The 20,800-nt window shown below is 43.1% G+C and overlaps 1 protein-coding gene across 1 annotated transcript in view; it reads left to right on the top strand.

The window, feature by feature from the left end:
* The window catches only part of dchs2 (dachsous cadherin-related 2), a 43,689-nt gene extending 23,218 nt beyond the window's left edge, over window positions 1–20,471 (top strand). Inside the window, exons 13-23 of the mRNA XM_079554137.1 lie at window positions 555–794; window positions 7,207–7,341; window positions 10,532–10,741; window positions 11,191–12,051; window positions 12,695–12,808; window positions 13,135–13,346; window positions 13,834–13,985; window positions 14,547–14,677; window positions 14,875–15,161; window positions 15,830–15,971; window positions 17,350–20,471. Of these exons, the coding sequence (XP_079410263.1) occupies window positions 555–794; window positions 7,207–7,341; window positions 10,532–10,741; window positions 11,191–12,051; window positions 12,695–12,808; window positions 13,135–13,346; window positions 13,834–13,985; window positions 14,547–14,677; window positions 14,875–15,161; window positions 15,830–15,971; window positions 17,350–19,934 (5,069 nt within the window). The 3' untranslated portion in view covers window positions 19,935–20,471. The remainder of the gene's footprint in view (window positions 1–554; window positions 795–7,206; window positions 7,342–10,531; window positions 10,742–11,190; window positions 12,052–12,694; window positions 12,809–13,134; window positions 13,347–13,833; window positions 13,986–14,546; window positions 14,678–14,874; window positions 15,162–15,829; window positions 15,972–17,349) is intronic.
* Window positions 20,472–20,800: the final 329 nt, after the last annotated feature.

Below are 20,800 nucleotides of genomic sequence, written 5' to 3'. Positions count from 1 at the left end.
AAATTTACTGATACATTTTTGACATTACGATCTCTGCACCACATGGAAAATAAATAATAGTAACAATAGTAGCCATCAGTATGTCAGATACAGGGCCATGAAGAGTACAATAAACAGAGCTGATGTTAAGTTTATTCTATAGGCAACAGGAAGCTATTGCACTGGGCTGATGTGGTCATATTTCCTGGTTCTAGCCAGGACTGGTGCAGCAGAGTTCTGGGTGTTTTGTCTAATAGCTTGTTTAGAAAGTGAGCCGGCTGTTACAGCAGTCGAACCTGCTGGAGACAAATGCATTAACAAGTCTCTCTTCATCTGGGCACTATGCCTTTAACCCTAGCAATGGTGAGGCTTTGTTTTTACTGCTCCATAGTTTCTATTGTGATGATTATTTAGTGACAAAACAAATCTCACCTAAAGGTCGTGCATTAGCGGAATCTAATCTACAGTCAAGCTCCACAGGAATTATCAACGTGCCCAAAATCTGGACACAACCAACGCCATTTGAACTCGCCCTACGCATACATTTCCACTTTCTTTCTTTCTGTCGTTACTAGGCCTGCTGTTCCTCTCCTCGCCTCTGGACTATGAGAGCCAGCGGGTGCACCGTCTGACCATCCGGGCGGTGGACCAGGGCCATCCCCCGCTCTCCTCCACCCAGACCCTGACCGTGGAGGTGGGGGACGTGAACGACCAGCCGCCCCTGTTCGAGCGCCCTGTGTACAACGCCAGCGTGGCCGAGAACAGAAACCCGGGAGAGGCCGTGGTGCGCGTCGCCGCCTCGGACGGGGACTCGGGTAAGGGGGAGATCTGTTCATTGGTTTCACAGTCAGAGATTAGATTAGTGTTTTGTTTGTTTGTTTTTAGCAATAAATTTATATAGTTTTAGCCATAATCAGAGCTGGTACTTCAAAATTAATCTACTACAGTACTGATAGAGATTTTGATACAATGCTGGCAATATACAACAGACGTGTGATTTGGGTTTTTTTGTAAATAAAAAATCAAATCGTAGAAATTCAGTAAATTAACGACAACTGATAAGTAAAAATGATCCAAGTAAATTTACCCCGATATGAAGTTACTTCTGAATGATTGTCTTAAAAGTGCAGTGCGGTCCTCATGCCTCTAGATGGCAGCACTAGCCCTCAAATCAACTTGTTAGACTTGTTAATATAGTAAAAGCTTCTCTCGTCGCCTCCGCTCAGCCGACTCCAACCGCCTCACTCCCATCACCCGCACTAGCCGCCGGACCTTGGGGGACCGAGCCTTCGCCATAGCTGCCTCCACCCTTTGGAACTCACTCCCACAGCCTACCAGAAACACCGACTCACTACCAACCTTCAAATCAGAACTCAAAACCCACCTGTTCAAGCTAGCTTTTCTTTAAACCCCTTTTTTGTTTGTTTTATCCCACATGTAAAGCGTCTTCGAGCGTCCAAAATAGCGCTATACAAGTTTGATGTATTATTATTATTATTAAAAGCTTCTCCAGTCAAGAAGCATTTAGATTTGGGTAAAGCCGAAATGGAGAAAATGCATTCGCTTAAGGTGAGGTATGAGGTTAATATCCATAAATAATCTCAAATGATATTCATGCAAAGCAGTGTTTCCTAATCAGGGTGTGGGAAGGGGTACGTGTGCACTGAGCAGGGAGTACTGGAAAGTACCGCAAAGCATGTTTTTTTCAGTTTCAGTGGAATACTTTCTTAACAACTGCACTCTCAAACTTGGGGGTACTTGATGATTTTTGTTTGTTTGTTTGTTTGTTTGTTTGTTTGTTCGTTTGTTCGTTTGTTTGTTTAAAGGGAGTTTAAATGTTAAAATTAGGTATTTCCCCCCCCTACATGTTCCAGCCATGTCCTAATGTGTAGAATGAGCTCAGACCTGTTCACCACAACTGCCTCTAAAATCCTGCACTGTCACTCAAAAAGTTGTTTATTCGGTCCTAAGTGCCCTCATGCATGAGCTGAATACAGAAGGTGCAGTTACACGTATGACCTGAGGTGGCAGTAGTGAGCATAAAATGGCAAACTTGCATCTAGTCCCTTTATGGCAAAACCCCACAAAAAGTAAAACAAGTTATAATGTGTATTTGTTCTAAGTTTGGTTAATATACAGCCCAGGTCTGGCAAAAAAGATTTAATTGAACACAAAATGTTCAAAGATGGTCAGAGAGAATGACAGCAGTTACTTGTTTGACAAGACAGTGCCCTCTTGTGGGCAGTAAGTGCCAAATCAATGACCTTGGAGACACACACCTCAGTCATACATAACAGTGATGCGTGCGTTGATCCGCGGTCAAATATTTTTTAATGATATTCGGGTCAAGGTCGGATCGTTTGAAACAGCGATGCCAAAGATGATGTACATGCTCAGTCTGCAGGTAGAGATGGAGGCGGCATGAGAAAAGGTGAAGACTGGGGAGTGGAAGCTCCGCAAAACCGAAATACTGAAAGACGATGGCTTTGTCATGTGTACTTCTTGCAACGCTACACATTTGATAGCCGATGTATGTGGCCCAATGACGCTACCATGGGAATTTAATAAAAATGCTGGTCAGGATGCGGGTCGGTATAATTTTTTCTTTTTGTTTTTTTGCGGTCTGGGTTGCGGGCGGGTTAGTTGAAAACCAACATATGGGTTGTTAATACATTACTCATGCATCACTGATACATCAGCAATGTGGGTGAAGTGTCTTGCCCGTGGACACAATAACAATACACAGAAAGCAAAGGTTGAATTAAACTGCGTTTTTTAATTCCCATAAATGTTTGCACTGATTACTAGAAATTTAAAATATGTCATTCAAACAAATATGATAATGTTTCATTCTTGTTTATTTAAGTAACCATATATTTGCGTAGTTAGTCCATTTCTCTCTTCGCACACAAATGTCAGCCCACACTCTGATATACGTCACAGAGAGAAATCTTTAAAACCGGTACCAGACTTATTTATCTCACATTGGTGATTTGTTTTTGTTTTTGACATTGTATTACTTTAAAATAGACACTCCATCTCTTCAGCGCGGCATGACTAAACAAATCTCTCCCAGCAGCTCGGCCGTCCTCGCTCCCAGCCCCACTATCTCTTCGTTTGTTTAGTTTCACCCCATTAGCGCTTTAATTGAAACCACCCCTCGCCCTTACACCTTAATCCCCCGTGCTGCCTTCACTGACACTGTTCTACACGCCAAGGCCTCATTTTATCTGCCCTCTAATCGGACGTGCAAACCTGGCCCGATCCCTGTTTATTTGAACACCTCGTGCGGCGGGGCCCCCTAAATCCTGTTTGGGCCCGACCGTGTTGACAGTGAGGTGGAAGAAGGCTTTTAAACATGGCTGCCACATGGAGCGAGCAGCTTAGATCCGCTATTCTATATGAACCAGTGTGCGTTTTGCTGACGGATATATTTTTGTAGGTTTTTATTAAAGTGGTGATTTGCTTAAAGCTCTGGAGCTGTTCTGTCCCCCACACTGTACGGCCTCATTCAGCTACAGCCTGAGAATGAGATCAAAAATACACTGTTTGGTTTATGTTTTATTTCACTGTGTTTTTAAATTTATTACAATTTAATATCGTAATAAATCAAGTGTAAATGTCACAATGTATTTTGGAAGGGGCTGTCACTATGAGATGGGCAAATCAGGCAATTGTTGAGGGGGTCCAAGTTGAAGGGGGCCCCAGAGGATGAGGTGCCATTAAACCAATGAGTTTGTAAATCAACATTTGTTACAGTAAATGGAATAGAATAACTATTGCCGCTTCTTTGCAGCAAATGGAGTGTACAAAAATAAAATAAGTCGCAACAATCATACCCGCGCACCTCGGTACAGTGCGCTTTGCACACGCTCCCCATTGCCCCCATTCAGTTTCTTGCAATAATAAGTATAAAGGGGGCCCACACCAGAGGTCGTTTGACATGGGGACAGTACACTGCACTTGTTGACAACAAGGCCTGGTGCACCCTGGGGGTACTTGAGCATTTAGCAGGAAGTACTTGGAATTGTTTCAGATTCAGAAAGTAGGTGAAACTGAGTAGAATTTCAATATTAATTTCAAAGTTTGTTTTAATTATGATTTTCAGTGAAAGGTTTGATTTTCAGAGAGTTTCATTGTGAATACTACACACTATTAAAGAGGGGGTATTATGCTTTTTTCAATCACATAGCACCAGTCTATATCACACTACAATGATGACCAAACCTTCTGTTGGTCTGTAAATGCAGTAAATTAGAATAACTGCCTTGTATAAAATTGCTCTCTCAAAATGGCTGTAGTGAATGTCTTGAAATAGGCCTCTGTCTCTTTAAGAACCTCTGACCCTTTCCGACACGCCGTCTCCACACGCTGTCTGTGGCATCAGTGGGGAGGGGGTTCTGCTGAGGAGCAGTGGTTGGTTACTCGGCTGGTGATGAAAGCTCGGAGGCGTCTCCAGGAGGTGGGGGCGTTCCTAGGAGGACTGAGGCAAACCTATCCCTAAAATGGCTGCCATCAGAGTTTTTACAGATTACTCAAAAATACGTGAATGTGCCAAGGCAACACTTCAGGCATGTTTTTAATGAGGGAATGACATAATAACATGATATAAAGCTTGAAAAAGTCGATTTTGCATAATACCCCCCCCCCCCCTTTAAATAATACTGGCAAGATCCTCGCGGTCAGAGGTACTCAAAGTATAAATGACACAAAAAAGGTTGGGAACCACAACAGGAACATAATCACCCATGGCCCATTGTTACATTGTGATGGCATCGAAAAAGTCATGGAGATTCTGCCTCTTCATTTGTCACGTCCTGCGCCCATGTCTAGTAAGGAAGTGAAATAATAACATCACTATAAATGTTAAAACACGTCATTACGAATTTGTCAACTGAATCCAAAATGAATCATTTGACAAAACCTTGACTCAAACCGAAACCCATTTCTGTCAAAAGCCTAAAACAGAATTAAACCTTGTCAAATGTAACACTGATGGGAACCAACATTCTTGCGAGGTGGGATTTGTCCAAGAACAGCAAGCACACAAGTCCGCCGGGAGTATGGCCAAAAAGGTTCTGATGGTGTCCATAATCCAAGCCATCTGTGCCAATAGCCCGTATGTTTTCATGTGCTTCCTAGAATCTGGGCTTGGATCTGAGCCCGCGCCCCCGCCAGTCTTATTTGATTATCATTGCCCCCCCCTTCATCATTTTGCTCCAAAGATGACCATTGTTTAGTGACTCTGTTTCCAGTTTCCGCGTGTTGGAGTCAGTCAGGGGAGATGGGAATATCAACAAGTGTGACAGGTATTAGTCGTACAGCGCTTTGGCCGGCTGACGGTCACCGGGCTGAAGGGGGACTGAATGGGGGAGTCTGTTCACAAGCCTCGGGGCGACATGTTCGGCTTCGTGTTACATTTGTCGGGCAAGATGTTGTTACATCAAACGCGTTCTTATGTTTGCGTTTCATGTGTAGTTTGGTTAATAAGTAGGTCAGTGTGAGTGTTAGTATTACAAAGCTTTTCATCGTGACATTAGGCTACTCTTTTACAGCATGTCCTTAAACAGAGGTCTCCACAGGAATATTCAAAATACTAACGAGACTGTGAAGACCTCAGCCAAGGCGTTGTTCCTGTCCAGGGCCACTTGTAGCTTTTTGGGGGCCCAGTGCAAACGTTTGTTCAGGGGCCCCATTGATACTATTGTGACATAATTATGATGCATTTTAATTACTTTTTTTTTTTTTTTTAAAGGGGGGTATTATGCAAAATCGACTTTTTCAAGCTTTACATCATGTTATTATGTCATTCCCTCATTAAAAACATGCCTGAAGTGTTGCCTTGGCACATTCATGTATTTTTGAGTAATCTGTAAAAACTCTGATGGCAGCCATTTTAGGGATAGGTTTGCCTGAGTCCTCCTAGGAACGCCCCCACCTCCCGGAGACGCCTCCGAGCTTTCGTCACCAGCCGAGTAACCAACCACTGCTCCTCAGCAGAACCCCCTCCCCACTGATGCCACACACAGCATGTGGAGGGGGCTTGTCTGAAAGGGTCAGAGGTTCTTAAAGAGACAGAGGCCTATTTCAAGACATTCACTAAAGCCATTTTGAGAGAGCAATTTTATACAAGGCAGTTATTTTAATTTACTGCATTTACAGACCAACAGGAGGTTTCGTCATCATTTTAGTGTGCTATAGACTGGTGCTGTGTGATTGAAAAAAGCATAATACCCCCTCTTTAAAGAAAATCAAAACAAAGCTAGTTTAATTTTATACGCAACTTCAAAGTTCAGTCCGGGATCCCGCACACACGCAGTATGCCAAATTCTAGTCCAAAATTTGTTCAAACTTACTCCTACTTACTTACTACCTACTTATTTTAATTTTCGCCTAAACCTGCTTAACAATTACTCTTTTTTATTATCATTATCAACGCTTAAATACTGCTACAATTACCAAGGTACCTGCTAAACCAGATGTACATTTAGAAAATGCCTGCATCTACTATTACTATTTAATATGAGAGGCTTCACACAGCAGACAGACACGACGATGGTAACTTTTTGTGCATTTGGAACTGAAATGTTGTTGCATCATAGAGGGAGTATGAAAGTGTCCTCCACATTTAGACCGTTACACAGACATTATTTTGCATAATAAAACTTAAACCGAAATGATAAACATACAGACCTTGCCTTAACCTCTTAATTCCCACCTGAACCGATTACATTTTCTCCAGTTTGGCTTTACCCCAGTCCAAAAGCTTCTGGAAAAAAGCTGTGAAAATAGCAACAAAACTGAGACGAAAAAATGACAGAAATGTGACAAAATGTGACCAAAAAAAATACAAAAATGTGATAAAAATTTGACAAAAAAAGGAAAAAAATTTGACAAAAAAAATTGACCAAAAAAATGACAAAAATGTGATTAAAAAATGTACGAAAAAATGACAAAAATGTGACAAAAAATGACAAAAAAGTTACAAAAATGAGTTGAATACCCAACAAAAAATGATGGAAAAAAAATCTGATGACGTGAGGAAAAAGATCCTGTCGGTTCAGGCGGGAGTTAAGAGGTTAAAGTATTTCTCGGTGCCCATTATTTAGGCAAACATCATAAAACAAACACAAAAACAACCATACATCAAAAGTTAGAAAGTAAAGCTAACATTTTGGCTCTTTTGTTGACTGTGTGCTGATTTGCAGAGTTGTGTTCTGTTTGCAGAGGAGAATGCCGTGGTGTGGTACAGCCTGCTGCCTGGACCTGGGTACGAGCTGTTCAGCATCAACCCCTACACCGGTCTGATCACTACCACCTCCTACCTGGACCGAGAGGAGCAGCAGTTCTACACACTCCGAGGTACTGTCACTTCATTATGTCATGCCAACACTTCCTAAAAAAAGTTCTTGATATGGTTTATATTTCGTATTTCTGCAATTACTTTCTAGTTTTACAAAGAGCAGGGAAATTTCGACGCAAGTGACCTGACGAGCTTTGGTTTCACTCCAGCGTAGAACAATGGTTACCTTGATTCAAAATGTTCAAAACAACAACAAGGTGTGGCTATGGCCAATCCAACTCCCTCTCCTCAGGAAACCAGCATGATTGCTTCAGGATGATTGATGGGCCTGAATAAGCTTTTTGGATGAAAGGAAAAACAAACTCAGCTCTAACAACACAGTCTAGTTGACGATTCACTACAAAGGAGCGTAAAAGCACAACAAACTGTGGCCGCAGGGTAACCCGTCATTACCCAAACTCCGCACATATTATATCAGCGCTTTACATTAACATTAACATTAGCCAACAAGCCAATTTCATTGTTGGACCACCTTCCGCTTTGATTACAGCACGCATTCGCTGTGGCATTGTTTCAAAAAGCTTCTGCAATGTCAAAAGATCCAGTGTTGCTTTAATTTTTAATGAAGATGATGGGAGAGTGTGACCACAATGCAAAGCCTTCTCCAGCACATCCCAAAGATTCATCTCATGCTCTCCGATCCACTCTTTCACGGCGTGAGCCCGTTGAAGCATTGTCATCTTGGAATATGCCTGTGCCATCAGGGGAGAAGAAATCCATTGATGGAATAGCCTGGTCATTCAGGATGTTCAGCTGAACAGTTAGTCTAATGTTGTCCCCTCATCGAATTCATTCACAAAACCCTTTTTACTGAGGCCTCTTCTTTAACAATGTAAACACGACTTCCTGCCTTTTATTGCCTAATAGATAGCACCTGAAACTGTCCTCCACAGTATCAAAGTCCATATTCTTCACCAGAGCCATCCTGCAATCCAACTGCGATCATCAGTATGTCACCATTCAGTTGGCTTGTACCTTTTGAAATTTCTCCTGCTGCCATTCACACACGCACATACATTACAATTTTGAAATTGTGAAATGTGTCAATGCTGCTGTGCCCAAAATCAGGTTCATAAGCCACGATTACGCCAAGATCAAGTATCTTTAATGTTTACCCTAATAAATCCTTCCATAGTCCCTCTGGGGTAATACAAATGTTAATGGTATGATTGGAGGGTCTTTCATCTCCCCCTGGTGTCTCTGGCCAGAAAACCACAATTGCAACTTGACTGCCACCGGACCGGAGCAACCAATGCACATTAATAGAATCACGAAGACGAAGCTAACAGGCTAACGGGCAAAGCTAACTAACGGACCGGAGCAACCAATACACACTAATAGAATCACAAAGAAGAGCTAACATGCTAACGGGCAACGCTAATAGCGGGCTAGCGCCACTTAAACAGTATTTACAGCCTAGTTTGAGTGAAAAAAAGTAATTGGATGTACAATATCCCTCTCACCCTTCGCCTTTTCTGTCAGTGTAGTATTTACTCTCACAGACAATAAGTTAATAAATGGCAACTTGCTACGGTACCTGCAGTTGCGCTTATTGTCTCTAGGGGCAAGAGTTGTACTGCTTTAAAACCACTTTACAGAAACAACTCCCAACAACTAACGTACAAATAAAAAAAACAATTGTTTGACCCTAAAAGCAGCATGCAGAAAGCCCGGATCATACGCAGACGTTTCCTCACCCCCTACCCCCTGACTCTGGGTTCTCTCTCCCACGTCACGCTCCGCTGCGGCAGTCATAAAGAGCCGTTCTCTTGTCTTGCTGCGCTGGCCCAGGGGCTGATTTATCACAGGGCGACGCAGAATTCTCGGGTGAAGTTGAGCCACAGTGTTCCTAACCTCTCCAAAAGTCGCCTGGTTTGCTTTCTTTCACAGGGCCACGCGGCAATTACAAGCAAACCGCTTTCAGATGTGGAATAACATTTGCACAGACGGTATTATGAGCTACAATTTAATCTAATAAGCAAATAATATAATAAGGGGAAACTCGACATGTTGTGCCTGGGTAAGAGATTAGCTATTTCCTTTGGTGAGAAGAAGTGTAGTTTGAAAGGAAATGATATTCAGTTTTAGTTTATTTCGAAACAAAGGATACCATGCTTTTCAGTTTGTTTGCTAGATTCAAAATCTAAAGCGGCCTTTTCAATCAAAATTAACATCTCACCTGCTCATTTCAGTGCTCAAAATGCCATGTGTTTCTAATTTCTAAGAGTTTTTTTAGAGTTTTTTTTTTTAGTCCCTCCCTGTACCCAATTCCTCAAACTGATTTTCATTCATAACGTAAAATAAACTTTCACAGATCAGTCCCGTGTGCGCCACATATTTAGATTGTTAACAAGAAAGTACGTAGCATTAGCATGTCGCTCTGCATGCTGAAAGTGGCGGTACCGTGGCGGCACGGTAGCACAGCGGTTAGTGCTTGTGCTTCACAGCTAGAAGGTCCGGGTTCGATTCCCACCAAGGACGGGGCCTTTCTGTGTGGAGTTTGCATGTTCTCCCCGTGTCTGCGTAGGTTTCCTCCGGGTACTCCGGTTTCCCCTACCACTAAAAACATGTACAATAGGCCAGGATGTATGAGAGTGTGTTTGAGAGTGCGCATGGGGGACGACGGATGAAAATTAGCCTAAGGCTACAATCCGGTGTGGCTTGTTCATTAACTTGCACTGTCCCTACCAAATAAACCATAAATAATAATAAAAAAAGATGTAAAACGTGTAAAATCTGGAGGGTCTTGGCATGATGATTCTTCTCAGTGGTTTCGATCTATTAAAAGCCATTTTAGCCCTTTGTTTTGGTGGGCTGGTGTTTGCTTACTTCCTTGGCCTTTGAGCATGTTTTGTAGCAAAAAACGTTCAAAGACTGACTATGGAAGCGACGGAAATAAGCGCTTGTTTGACTTGCTCTATTTACTATTTACTTTCTCTACTCTACTTTTAGCTACTGTGAAAGACGCTATTAGCTTTTTTCCCGTTTGAAAACATGGAGGAAAATGGGTACAAAGCCTTTAAATGTACTCACTCCAGTCAGTCAATGCGCCCTCTGCTAGCAACAATAGCAGGGAATGCGGTGTTACGTTACTGTCGAATGTTATCTTCTTTTCATCTGCAGTCCCATAGCAGGTTGGTGTTAATATACTGCATATACTGTAAGCCTTGTGCATCTTGTGCTCTTCAGTGCAGGCCCGGGACAGCAGCTCGCGCCCTCTGTCCAGCACCTCCACGGTCCTCTGCTCTGTGCTGGATGACAATGACAACCCTCCGGAGTTCATGCAGTCGTCCTTTCAGATCAGCCTCCCCGAGAACCTGCCCCCCGGGGTCATCCACACTGTGCAGGCGTCTGACCCGGATCACGGGGACAACGGTACCATCCGCTACTCCATACAAGGCAAGAGTAGGACGAACTACAGTGTGGTGGAAATAATGTGTTAGAAGGATATAATGGTTTGTTGTGCCAGATGGTGTTGTCAAAAGTGTTTCAGGGATTGGAAGGTGGTGAAAGCCTGACAAAACCAAAGGTCTTTCTCACAGAATTACATTGAAAAGACTGTCTATAGCCTTTTAGCTTGTTTACATTTTGAATGGCCAGGAGCTTTTAAAAACACTAGAGCACTGAGAAAGGAAACAGGTTTATCTACAGCTGTCTCTCCTTGTAGCAGAGAAAATGAACAGGCACATGTCATATAAAGTATGCTGTTCTTTCTCTGATCGGTTCTCGCTGCCTGTTGGTCTGTTTTTGGTTAAAAATTGCCCAAATCAAACATGGAATATAATCCTGAATAGAGGATAAAATAGGACCTTTAGTCATCGCTGTCTCTTTCATCTGCTCCCGCTCAGGTGAGGACTACCAAGGACGTTTCACCATCAACAGTGTCACCGGGGCCATCGGCACCACGCAGGTCCTGGACCGCGAAGAAACCTCCAACTATACCCTCACCATCCAGGCCCGGGACAACGGCCCTAACCCCCTGACCTCCTCCACCCAGATCCATGTTAATGTCTTGGACCAGAACGACAACACGCCAACTTTCAGCCACAAAACCTACCACGCCTCCGTGAGCGAAGGGTTACCAGCCGGGACCGAGGTGGCCCAGCTCAGCGCGCTCGACCCGGACGAGGGCCCCAACGGCGAGATCACGTATTCGCTGACGGACGACGGCAGCCACGGGGCGTTTTCCGTGGACTCGTTCTCAGGAGTGGTCCGCACTACCAGACCGTTAGACCGGGAAAGCCGAGGCCAGTACAGCGTCCGCGTAGTGGCCAGCGACGGGTGCACCCAAGGCCCTCTCAGTTCAGCCGCTTTGCTAACCGTACAAGTGGAAGACGTGAACGATAACACGCCGGTCTGCGACGAGAACCCGGTCAACGCCTGGGTGTCCGTGACGACCCCGCCCAACCAGGTGGTGACGGCGGTGACGGCCACGGACAGAGACCGGGGGGAGAACGGGACGGTGAGGTTCATGTTGTCGGATGAGGAGAGTCTGTTCGATGTGAATGGGGAGACGGGGGAGGTTTCGTTGAGGCGCAGGGTGAGGGCTGGGTTTTCCGCCAGGAAGCTTCACGTGGTGGTGTCGGACAGAGGGAGACCGCCCCTCACCTCCACCTGCCTGGTTTTCATCCACCTGCTGGGGGAACGGGAGCGACTGCAGTTCAGCCAGAGAGTTTACAACGCCACAGTGAAGGAGAACAGTAGAGCAGGTCAGTCTGAAATCTGTACATTTTGTCACACTTTTGGTAACTTCTAATTGTCTCAAGGTTTTAGGGAAACTTAAAAACTACTAACTTTCTTTGTTCTTTGTAGGGAAAATTTATTCGAAAATAATATTACTTAGTGTGGTCCAAAACAAATTCAGTTGCTGGTTTTGCTGACATTTTCTCAACATTTTCCATCTATTTTTAATGATATTTGCTCAATAGTTACTTGAGTCTGATAAGCTTTTAAATATCCAAATTTCCCCAATTTCTCTGTTCGATGGAATGTTTTGGCGGCAGTGGTTATTGCATTTCATGTTCTTCTCATGTCTAAGTGGATGACATGTCTATAAACCTTTCCCTGTGAAGAAGTGGGATGCTACAAATATGTTCGGAAAGTTAGGAGTTTTGACCACAACTAACATTTTGTAAGTAAAATTCTTACTACCAAATGGGTAGGGACAGCTTAAGTAAGTCCCCCACTCACCTGAAGTTTGACCGTTTGAATGAATAATAGACTGTTGTAAAACTATTTGAGAAACTTTTCAAGTGCAAAATAGATTCCAGCCATTATTAACGGTAGCTTTGAACATTTTTTAAATGTAAATGTACTGGTATATCACCGTTAAATATAATTCATTCCATGCAGGTACTTGGATCACCAAAGTTGAAGCCAGCGACCCAACCAGCACTCGTCAAAGAATCACATATACCATATTCAGTGGCAATGAGAACAACATTTTCTCCATCAATCGCTACACAGGTAAGCATTTGTAGATATTCACTCACAGTTAACTTTTAACATACCAGAACTGTATCAAAAACACTCCTGATCATGTGTTCTCTGCCCTACTTATTGATAATTTGACAGTCACACTACGTTGAACTGTATAATTTCTATGGTCAATGATCCATCCATCCATTCATTCATTTTCTTCCACTTTATCTGGTTCACCCGGACTTACAAATCCATGCACACCTCCTCTCGGTCTTCCGACAAGGCCTCCTCCCTGTAGGACGTTTCTGGAGCACCTCCCGCGGTGGTCAATGATATACATAAAATACAATAATGTTGTTCCTGTGTCCCAGGGGAAATCCGCGTGCAGAGGGATAACAGTTTGGACTTTGAGCTGGGTGCGCACGTCGAGCTGGTGGTGCTGGCAGACAGTGGACTCCAGAGCGCTCACTGCAGAGTCTCTATCAGTCTACAGGACGTCAATGACAACGCACCCCTGTTCGAACACAACAGCTACAGGACAGCAGTGTGGGAGGGGCAGGTCCACAACACCTATGTCATGCAGGTATAAAAAAAAAAAAACATAAGCGGTACATTATATACATTTATGCAAGATCAACTTTCATGAGTGGTTATGCTGCTTTTATCATCAAAAACATACAGTATATCTGTTTATTCCCCTTTATTTATTATGTTGTATACTGAATACTAGTTTCGAGTAGTATTTGGTTTAATGTGTTCAATTGTAGGGCTGAATTCTGTTATAAAATACCTCTGTTCTATTGAAGTTGAAAGAATGATTTTTAAAAATGTCAAGATAATGATTATGCAATCAATACAGCAACTGTTCTAATAATAGTAACATAAACCAAGCATAATTTAAGTGCTCTAATGAGAAGAATTTGAACCCTTTCATCCTATCATATGTCTGATTGTTCAATTAGATATGGTTACTTTATCTCAATGGACAAAATAGCTCAGGTTTGATTTGTGAAGTGTGAAATACCATGTTATACTTGTTATTTGTATCATTGTGCATTTCCTTTCTGTAGGTGTTTGCCTCCGACGCAGACAGTGGGTTGAATGGTCAGATAGAGTACTCCATCATATCTGGCAACCACAACAGCGCATTCATCCTGGACTCCATGAGGGGAATTCTTGCTACTAATGTGATGCTGGACCGTGAGATCACCAGTTCATACAAGTGAGTTCATGTGACACAGTTACAAAACGGCCATCTAATCTACTCAGAAGGGGTGCCTTCATTCATACTAGTCCTGTTTATAAAGATGTCTGCTTGGGAATAAACTTAAAGGCCTAAAGTTTCACTGAAATTGGTGTTCCTTTCTATTTAAGTAACTTAACTTTTACAATAAAATGTATTTTAGAATGCAAAAGTGACAGACAGAGCTACATTGACCGTTTAAGAGAGGCAGGCTTGTTTAGTCCCTTAAAACAACTATTGGAAGTCAAAATAGACAACTGCTTTAAATCTCAGCATATCCTCGAAACTGAAGCAAACTCCTTCAAAGGTCAAATTTAGTCCGTACATTAAAAAAAGTCAATCTAAAATTGACTAGAGCTAGGATCCAAGTTTTGGCATAAATTTGTGAATTTGGATAATTTACATAAATGAAAACAAGAGAGGTCCCAGTATGCAACCTTGAGGCACTCCTTTGTATAGTAAAACAAATGTGAGGGGATTACATTTTATAATACAGTATAATTAAAGTAAATATGTGCCATTTGTTCTGCTCTTTTTTAGATTGGTTCTACAGGCAGCAGATAAGGGGAATCCACAATTCAGCAGCACTGCCACTGTCAGGGTCCAAGTGGTGGACGTCAATGACAACAGTCCTGCCATACCACCCATGGAGCCTGTGCTTATCGCAGAAAGTAAGGCTCAGCCATAATGCCTTTTTTTTTTTTGCTGCGTCAAATGAAAGCTTTAATATATTTCCAAATTTGTCCAATCACTTTTGAGTTATTGATCAAAAACAAACTTCTATATCCGATCACATTGAAGTTTGTTAAGTTTTTTCCAATATTAATTAATTCCTAATTCAAAGTGTTTTTTGTCTTTATATTACCAGATCTTCCTGCCGGATACATGGTGACACAGGTGACCGGTAACGACGTGGACCTGAGTTCAACCCTCACATACACTTTTGCGGATAACGGCAGCACCAGTGGCCCCTTTGCCATTGACTGCTACACTGGTGTCATCACCTTGACCCGGGCGCTGGACTACGAGGCACAGACGGACTACACTCTAACTGTGAGGGCGTCCGATTCCCTCCACCACACCACAGGAGAGGTCAGGGTTCAAGTGCTTGACGTCAATGACAACGCTCCTGTCTTCACCCAAGTCTCCTACCAGGTACTGATGACAAATCCCTCTGTCAGGACAAATATACAAGTGCCCATACAGATACAGAAGGAACTGTGAGATGAAGGTATTCAGAGAAATGGAAACAGTTCAAATGAGCCTTCTGAGTTAAAGAAAAAAAAAATCTAAATCATTTTTCCCCCTATTTACTTTCCAAGTGTGGTAAACTTACCTGTTACAGAATCCAAACAAACTTTTTGGTCAAATTTCATGTTGCTACAAAATGTAGACTGCTGGATCAAAAGTCTCAAAGATAGAAATTTGCCAGTTTTAATTGGAAATAGAGACCAAATCGTCTACAGCTTACAGCTTCTACATATAGCAGCTGTAATAAATCGTGTGAAAGTCTAACCATTATGCAGGCTTGTGATGGAGGTCGCCATATTGTCACCATAAGTCATGTGACACATCATGACTATGATGTTATCTTAGTTGCCTTGAACCGATTTCAAGTTCCAAACAATCAATACGATATACTGCATATGATAGGCGAAAGATGACTCTTGATGTCTTGCATTTACAACACTGATTGATTCTAATCCTTTGAGGTGTTGTTAATGCGCAAACAGATTCTGATGCAGGCTGATAGTCCGGCTGAATATCTTCCAACATGAAATGACAGTGTGTTTCTTTGTTTGTTTGTTCCTTACTTTTTGCAGGTGGAGTTGTCTGAGCTCCTTCCAGCTGAAACATTCGTGGTCTCGGTGTCTGCAGTTGACAGAGACTCCGGGCCGAGTGGTGAGGTCAGCTACAGACTGCTGTCATCTCCTCTTCAGGGCTTCTACATTCTCCCAGATCAGGGTAAGGTCATAACAAATGGAAACAATATTATGTGTTCACAATCGCAAACTTCAATAGAAACTTTGAAATATTCATACAAAGGCCATTCGGTCTTTGTCTTCTTTTATCCCTATTTTGTTCCAAACTCGGTCATCTGGTATCCATTGACGCTAAATCAAACCAGAGAATAACTGGTATTCCTAGAGTTTCCATGTGTATATCATCGTCAGTAAGAATAATTTGATGAAGTTGGGCAAGCAGAGCCTTTTTATTTCAACATTAAATGCCATCTCACAAAACCAAACTCAGCCGATGATTGCTAAATTTATATGTTATTGTATTACACATAATTTGGCCCTTTAGTTCTGTAAACTGACGTCCAACTGTGATAGAGGCTGTGCTATAATGCAAAGAGACATTTTCAGCCATGCTAATGTAATGGATCTTCAAAAAACAAAAAATCCTCACATGGACTTCAGACACTCTTTTTCTATGGTTTATGTATATTCTATAGTTTTGTATTACAGTCAACTTGTCCACCCTCAGATTTATAAAAATAGCAGAAAGAAATTTGACAGATTGAAAGTGAAACTTTGATAGCATCAGTGTTCTGTTTATTATGTGGTGGTTGTGAAGTACTTTTTTATGATTAAAGCGTTAAGTGGGCCTTTTTTCAGGAAAAGCAGAAGTATATGGTACTTTGTAACTTTTTAAAAAGAGATTAAAAAACCCTCACCCACACTTGCTGATGTCAAGAGGCGGTGGTTTTCTGTGCGCTACTACCTTACTACAATTTCTATTGTAGTAAGGTTGTAGGAGCATTGTACCAAACATCTAAATAAAAGTCATAAATCATAAAACACTAACGCTCAGATGCTTCTGAGTATTTCAGAAAACCACGTACTAGAGCAGGGGTTCTCAAAGAGGGGGTGAGGAGACACTTCAACGTATTTTAATTGAAAAAATAATATTTTAGTGAAATTAGCCAAATATCAAAATATAGCATCCATGCAAACATTGATGAACCAGATTTAAATGTTTTGCACCTAAAGTTACTATAAATACTCATTACAGTTTACAGTGAGAGCAGTCCTTAATTTGATCCAAGATTTGGGGAAACGCATTCCCCCAACTTTCAGTTTTTCAGAGTAAAGGATTCAGGAACTATTTAGCAGGATCTGGCAGAGATTTGCGATGATATAATGGTGTTTAATAACAGTGCTCCGCTAACTGTTTTGGCCTGTTCCCCGAATCCATCACATCAATCCAAAAGTGTTCCTGAAACTACTCATTTACAAATGAAACGCTACGTGAGGGGTCTCGAGTTGTTGGTCTGGTGTTTTTAGGGGTATATTATATCGCCTTTCTAACTATGATCTGTTTTTTTTTTCCTCTACAGGTTCTGTTTTCACCAACAAGCCCCTGAAATCCATCACAAGCAGCAATGTGGTGCACCTGCTGGTCGAGGCCAGAGACCAAGGCGACCCTGCTCGCTCCAGTGTGGCCTCCATCGAAGTTCTGATCATGGACAGCAACGATCACGCACCCTTGTTCCACCAAGACATCTACACTCTCACCGTCCTGGAAGACACACCCACTGACACCACCTTACTGACCCTATCCGCCGACGACGAAGACTGGAGCCCTGCCAATTCCCATCTGGACTACGCCATCATCGGGGGCAACGAGGAGAAGCGATTTTGCCTCGAGGTCAAGCTCATCCAGGTTGAGAACCAGTTGAGAAATGTTGCCAAGCTGGTTTTGTGTCACCCTTTGGATCGGGAGACTACGGAAGCGTACTCTTTAACAGTTAGCGTTTCAGATCGAGGGACGCCACCGCTGAACAGCACTGCTTTCGTGATGGTGTCCGTAATCGACTGCAATGACAATGCGCCAAAGTTTTCCAACACGGAATACCACGTCCAAGTCAGCGAAAACAGCCATATTGGAACTAGCTTGGTCCAAGTGCATGCCCATGATCCTGATTTTGGAACCAACGGACTTGTGCGTTACGACATTGTTTCAGGCGATGGCAAAGGGCACCTCAAATTGGATCCCCAGTCTGGTGTTTTAGTGGTCAACCAATCACTGGACTATGAGGAGTTTACGAAGTATACCGTCACCGTTAGAGCCTTCGACGGTAGCGAAACATCCGATCAACGCAAGGTCGCTTTTGCCGTGATTTATGTTACTGTTTTGGATGAAAATGACAACACTCCTTACTTCATGTTCCCAACTGTAAACTGTTCGGTGCTTGAGAATCTACCCGCGTTTACTCATACCTGCTCCATCCACGCAATCGACAATGACTCCGGCCCCTACGGTCTGCTCACGTACTCCATCTTAACATCCTGCTTCATGGACTATGGTATTGGAAGCCCTGATCGCAAAGAAGCCTTTGCCATCGACAGCCACACGGGTGACATTCACACCAGGCAAACCTTCGACTACGAGCGCGAAAGTGAGTACTGCTTTGTCGTCGAAGCCAGAGACAAAGGCGACAAGGCGGCCACGGTTAGAGTCCAGGTTGCCATCAAAGGAGTTGACGAGTTTAGTCCAGTTTTTACACAAAAACAGTACTACTTTCTGCTGGGGGAAGATGCCCAGCCTGGACAAACCGTTGGCTTTGTCATGGCGATGGATCATGATGGAGGGATTGACGGTCAAGTGGAATATTCTTTTCTCTACCCATCACCTTTTTTTCTCATTAACAAAACCACTGGCGTTATCTTTGTGTCGGACCCAGTATATCGCAAAAGAGGCGGCTACACAAGCGAAGATATGGTGGAGTTAATAGTGTCGGCTGGCAGTCCAAAACTCGGCTCTCGAATCACAACGTGCCCGGTTTACGTGAACATCTCGAATTCGGCAGAAGCGCTCACTGGCGCACCGCTCGACGGGCATGTTCTCAGCCTGGGCATTTCGTTACTGCTTGTCCTTCTCATTTTAGTCATTTTTGTAGGATTAGTTCTTTTGTATAAACTAAAAGACGCCGCCGTTAAGAAGGCGTCTGCTATTGCCTCGAGTTTGAATCAAGGTCCAAGCTCTTTTTATAGCTCCAGTGAACAATCCCAAAGCATCATCTGCCTGCATGAAGTCAAACGGCCCAGCATTCAGGTGGTGAGAAAGGACTTGTCCAACCTGTACTGCCCATCAGACTCCAGCGGACGTGGGTCGGCAGAAGGCGAGACCGCTGAGGACCAGGAGATCAAGTGGATAAACACTCACAAAGGAGAAGATGTACAAGAACAAGCAGAAAACCATGATTCGGCTTTACCTAGAGACAACACTTCGTATCATTCCGTCGATGCCAACCCTGAACACTTTGTAGCTTCGACTAAGTGTTTGATCTCAGGTTTAGCAAGCACCGAAAGCTTGCATCACTTTAAGGAAGAGGGTGGAGGGGAAGGTCTTCTCCCAGCAATCGTCCGATTTCGCGATCTAGAAGAGAACATGGACACGAAAGGGTACGCTCCGCTTTCGGAAGCCGCGGATTCTTTGTCGTCACTGGTTGATCTAGAAGAGCAAGTGCATGGTAGCTACGTGTGGGACTATCTGCTAGACTGGGAGCCGCGCTACCACACGCTAGCATCAGTGTTCACGGATATCGGCATGCTCCCTGACGAGGAGCTCCAGGGGGGGCGGGAAAGTCTGGCCTCCGAATCCAGCTGTCTCATGCACCCTCCCCCTCTGATCACGGGGGTGGCCCAGCCCGGCATCAGGACAGTGCCGCCCAGGAAGCCGAGCCGAGCGCAAAGTCTTTGCAGGAAGACTTCTTACCCCAGATACTGCTACTCCCCCTTAGCCAGGAACACTGGACTAACCCCCACTGCAATGACCCCGACCTTCTCCCCATCGCTGACCTCTCTGAGCGTGCGCACACCCAACGCCTCGCCCGTGGTCTCGGATACCGGGGTGGGGGGCATCAGGCTTGAGGCAGGCCCTCCGACTGCAAGCCTGTTAGAGACCGAGATACAAGTGTAGATATGGACACGTTCAGTTTGATGCTGAAAGACTATTGGCAAAAGTGTTATTTCTATACAACAGAGTGTGTTTGTTATAGAAAAATCTGAAACAGATGTGGTTTGCTGCATTTTTCTACCTCCTATGGCACTATTAGAGTATTTAAGTCAACAGTGTTTTAATATATGAGTAAAACGCTAAAAGAAAGATTAAGAATTGTCTTTTATTATGAAATACTCAAGCTAAATATAAATAAATGCCTCTGTTTATCATTAACAGTTAGGCTCAGTTTGTTCTTCTGTACTTACAAACAAATAAACAGACCTGGAGGAATCACAGTAACCTTCTGAGTAATCTCTAAGTCGGACTTGTCTCTTGGCCTCTGACAGCTGCATCAGTCCGATACAATCCCGATGATAGACGATGATCAGAGGTGACGAACACTCCCGTCATGACAACTTTTACTGTAATAAAAGTTGCACAACCTTATTCCCTCCTTACTCAATGTGGTTTTGGTTACATTTTCATCAAAATATAAAACAAATGGACTTCAAACACCGCTCCTCTGGTCTTGTATAACTTTATATGAGTTTTTCTGTGTGGACTGCATAACATTTCAGAGTGATCAATCAGTCAATACAGTTTTATATTTACATAATGAGCCATTAAAAAAAACAACAGACGTTTAATAGGCTCTGAAATTCTTTCAGACAACTTGTTTATGTGTGCAGAAAATGAAACACTTTTTAATGGCTTTGGGTGTAGCCATTTGACCACAATGGTACCATATATTTCATCTTTTAGCAATATGATTATTTCTAGCATTTTCACAAAGTAAAAATTCAGTAGAAGAAGGCGATCCGAGGCACTCTGACTTTAATAAAAAT

Source organism: Gobius niger (assembly GCF_951799975.1).
Source record: "Gobius niger genome assembly, chromosome: 3".
NCBI lineage: Eukaryota > Metazoa > Chordata > Actinopteri > Gobiiformes > Gobiidae > Gobius > Gobius niger.
This window is presented reverse-complemented; position numbering and strand designations above follow the sequence as displayed.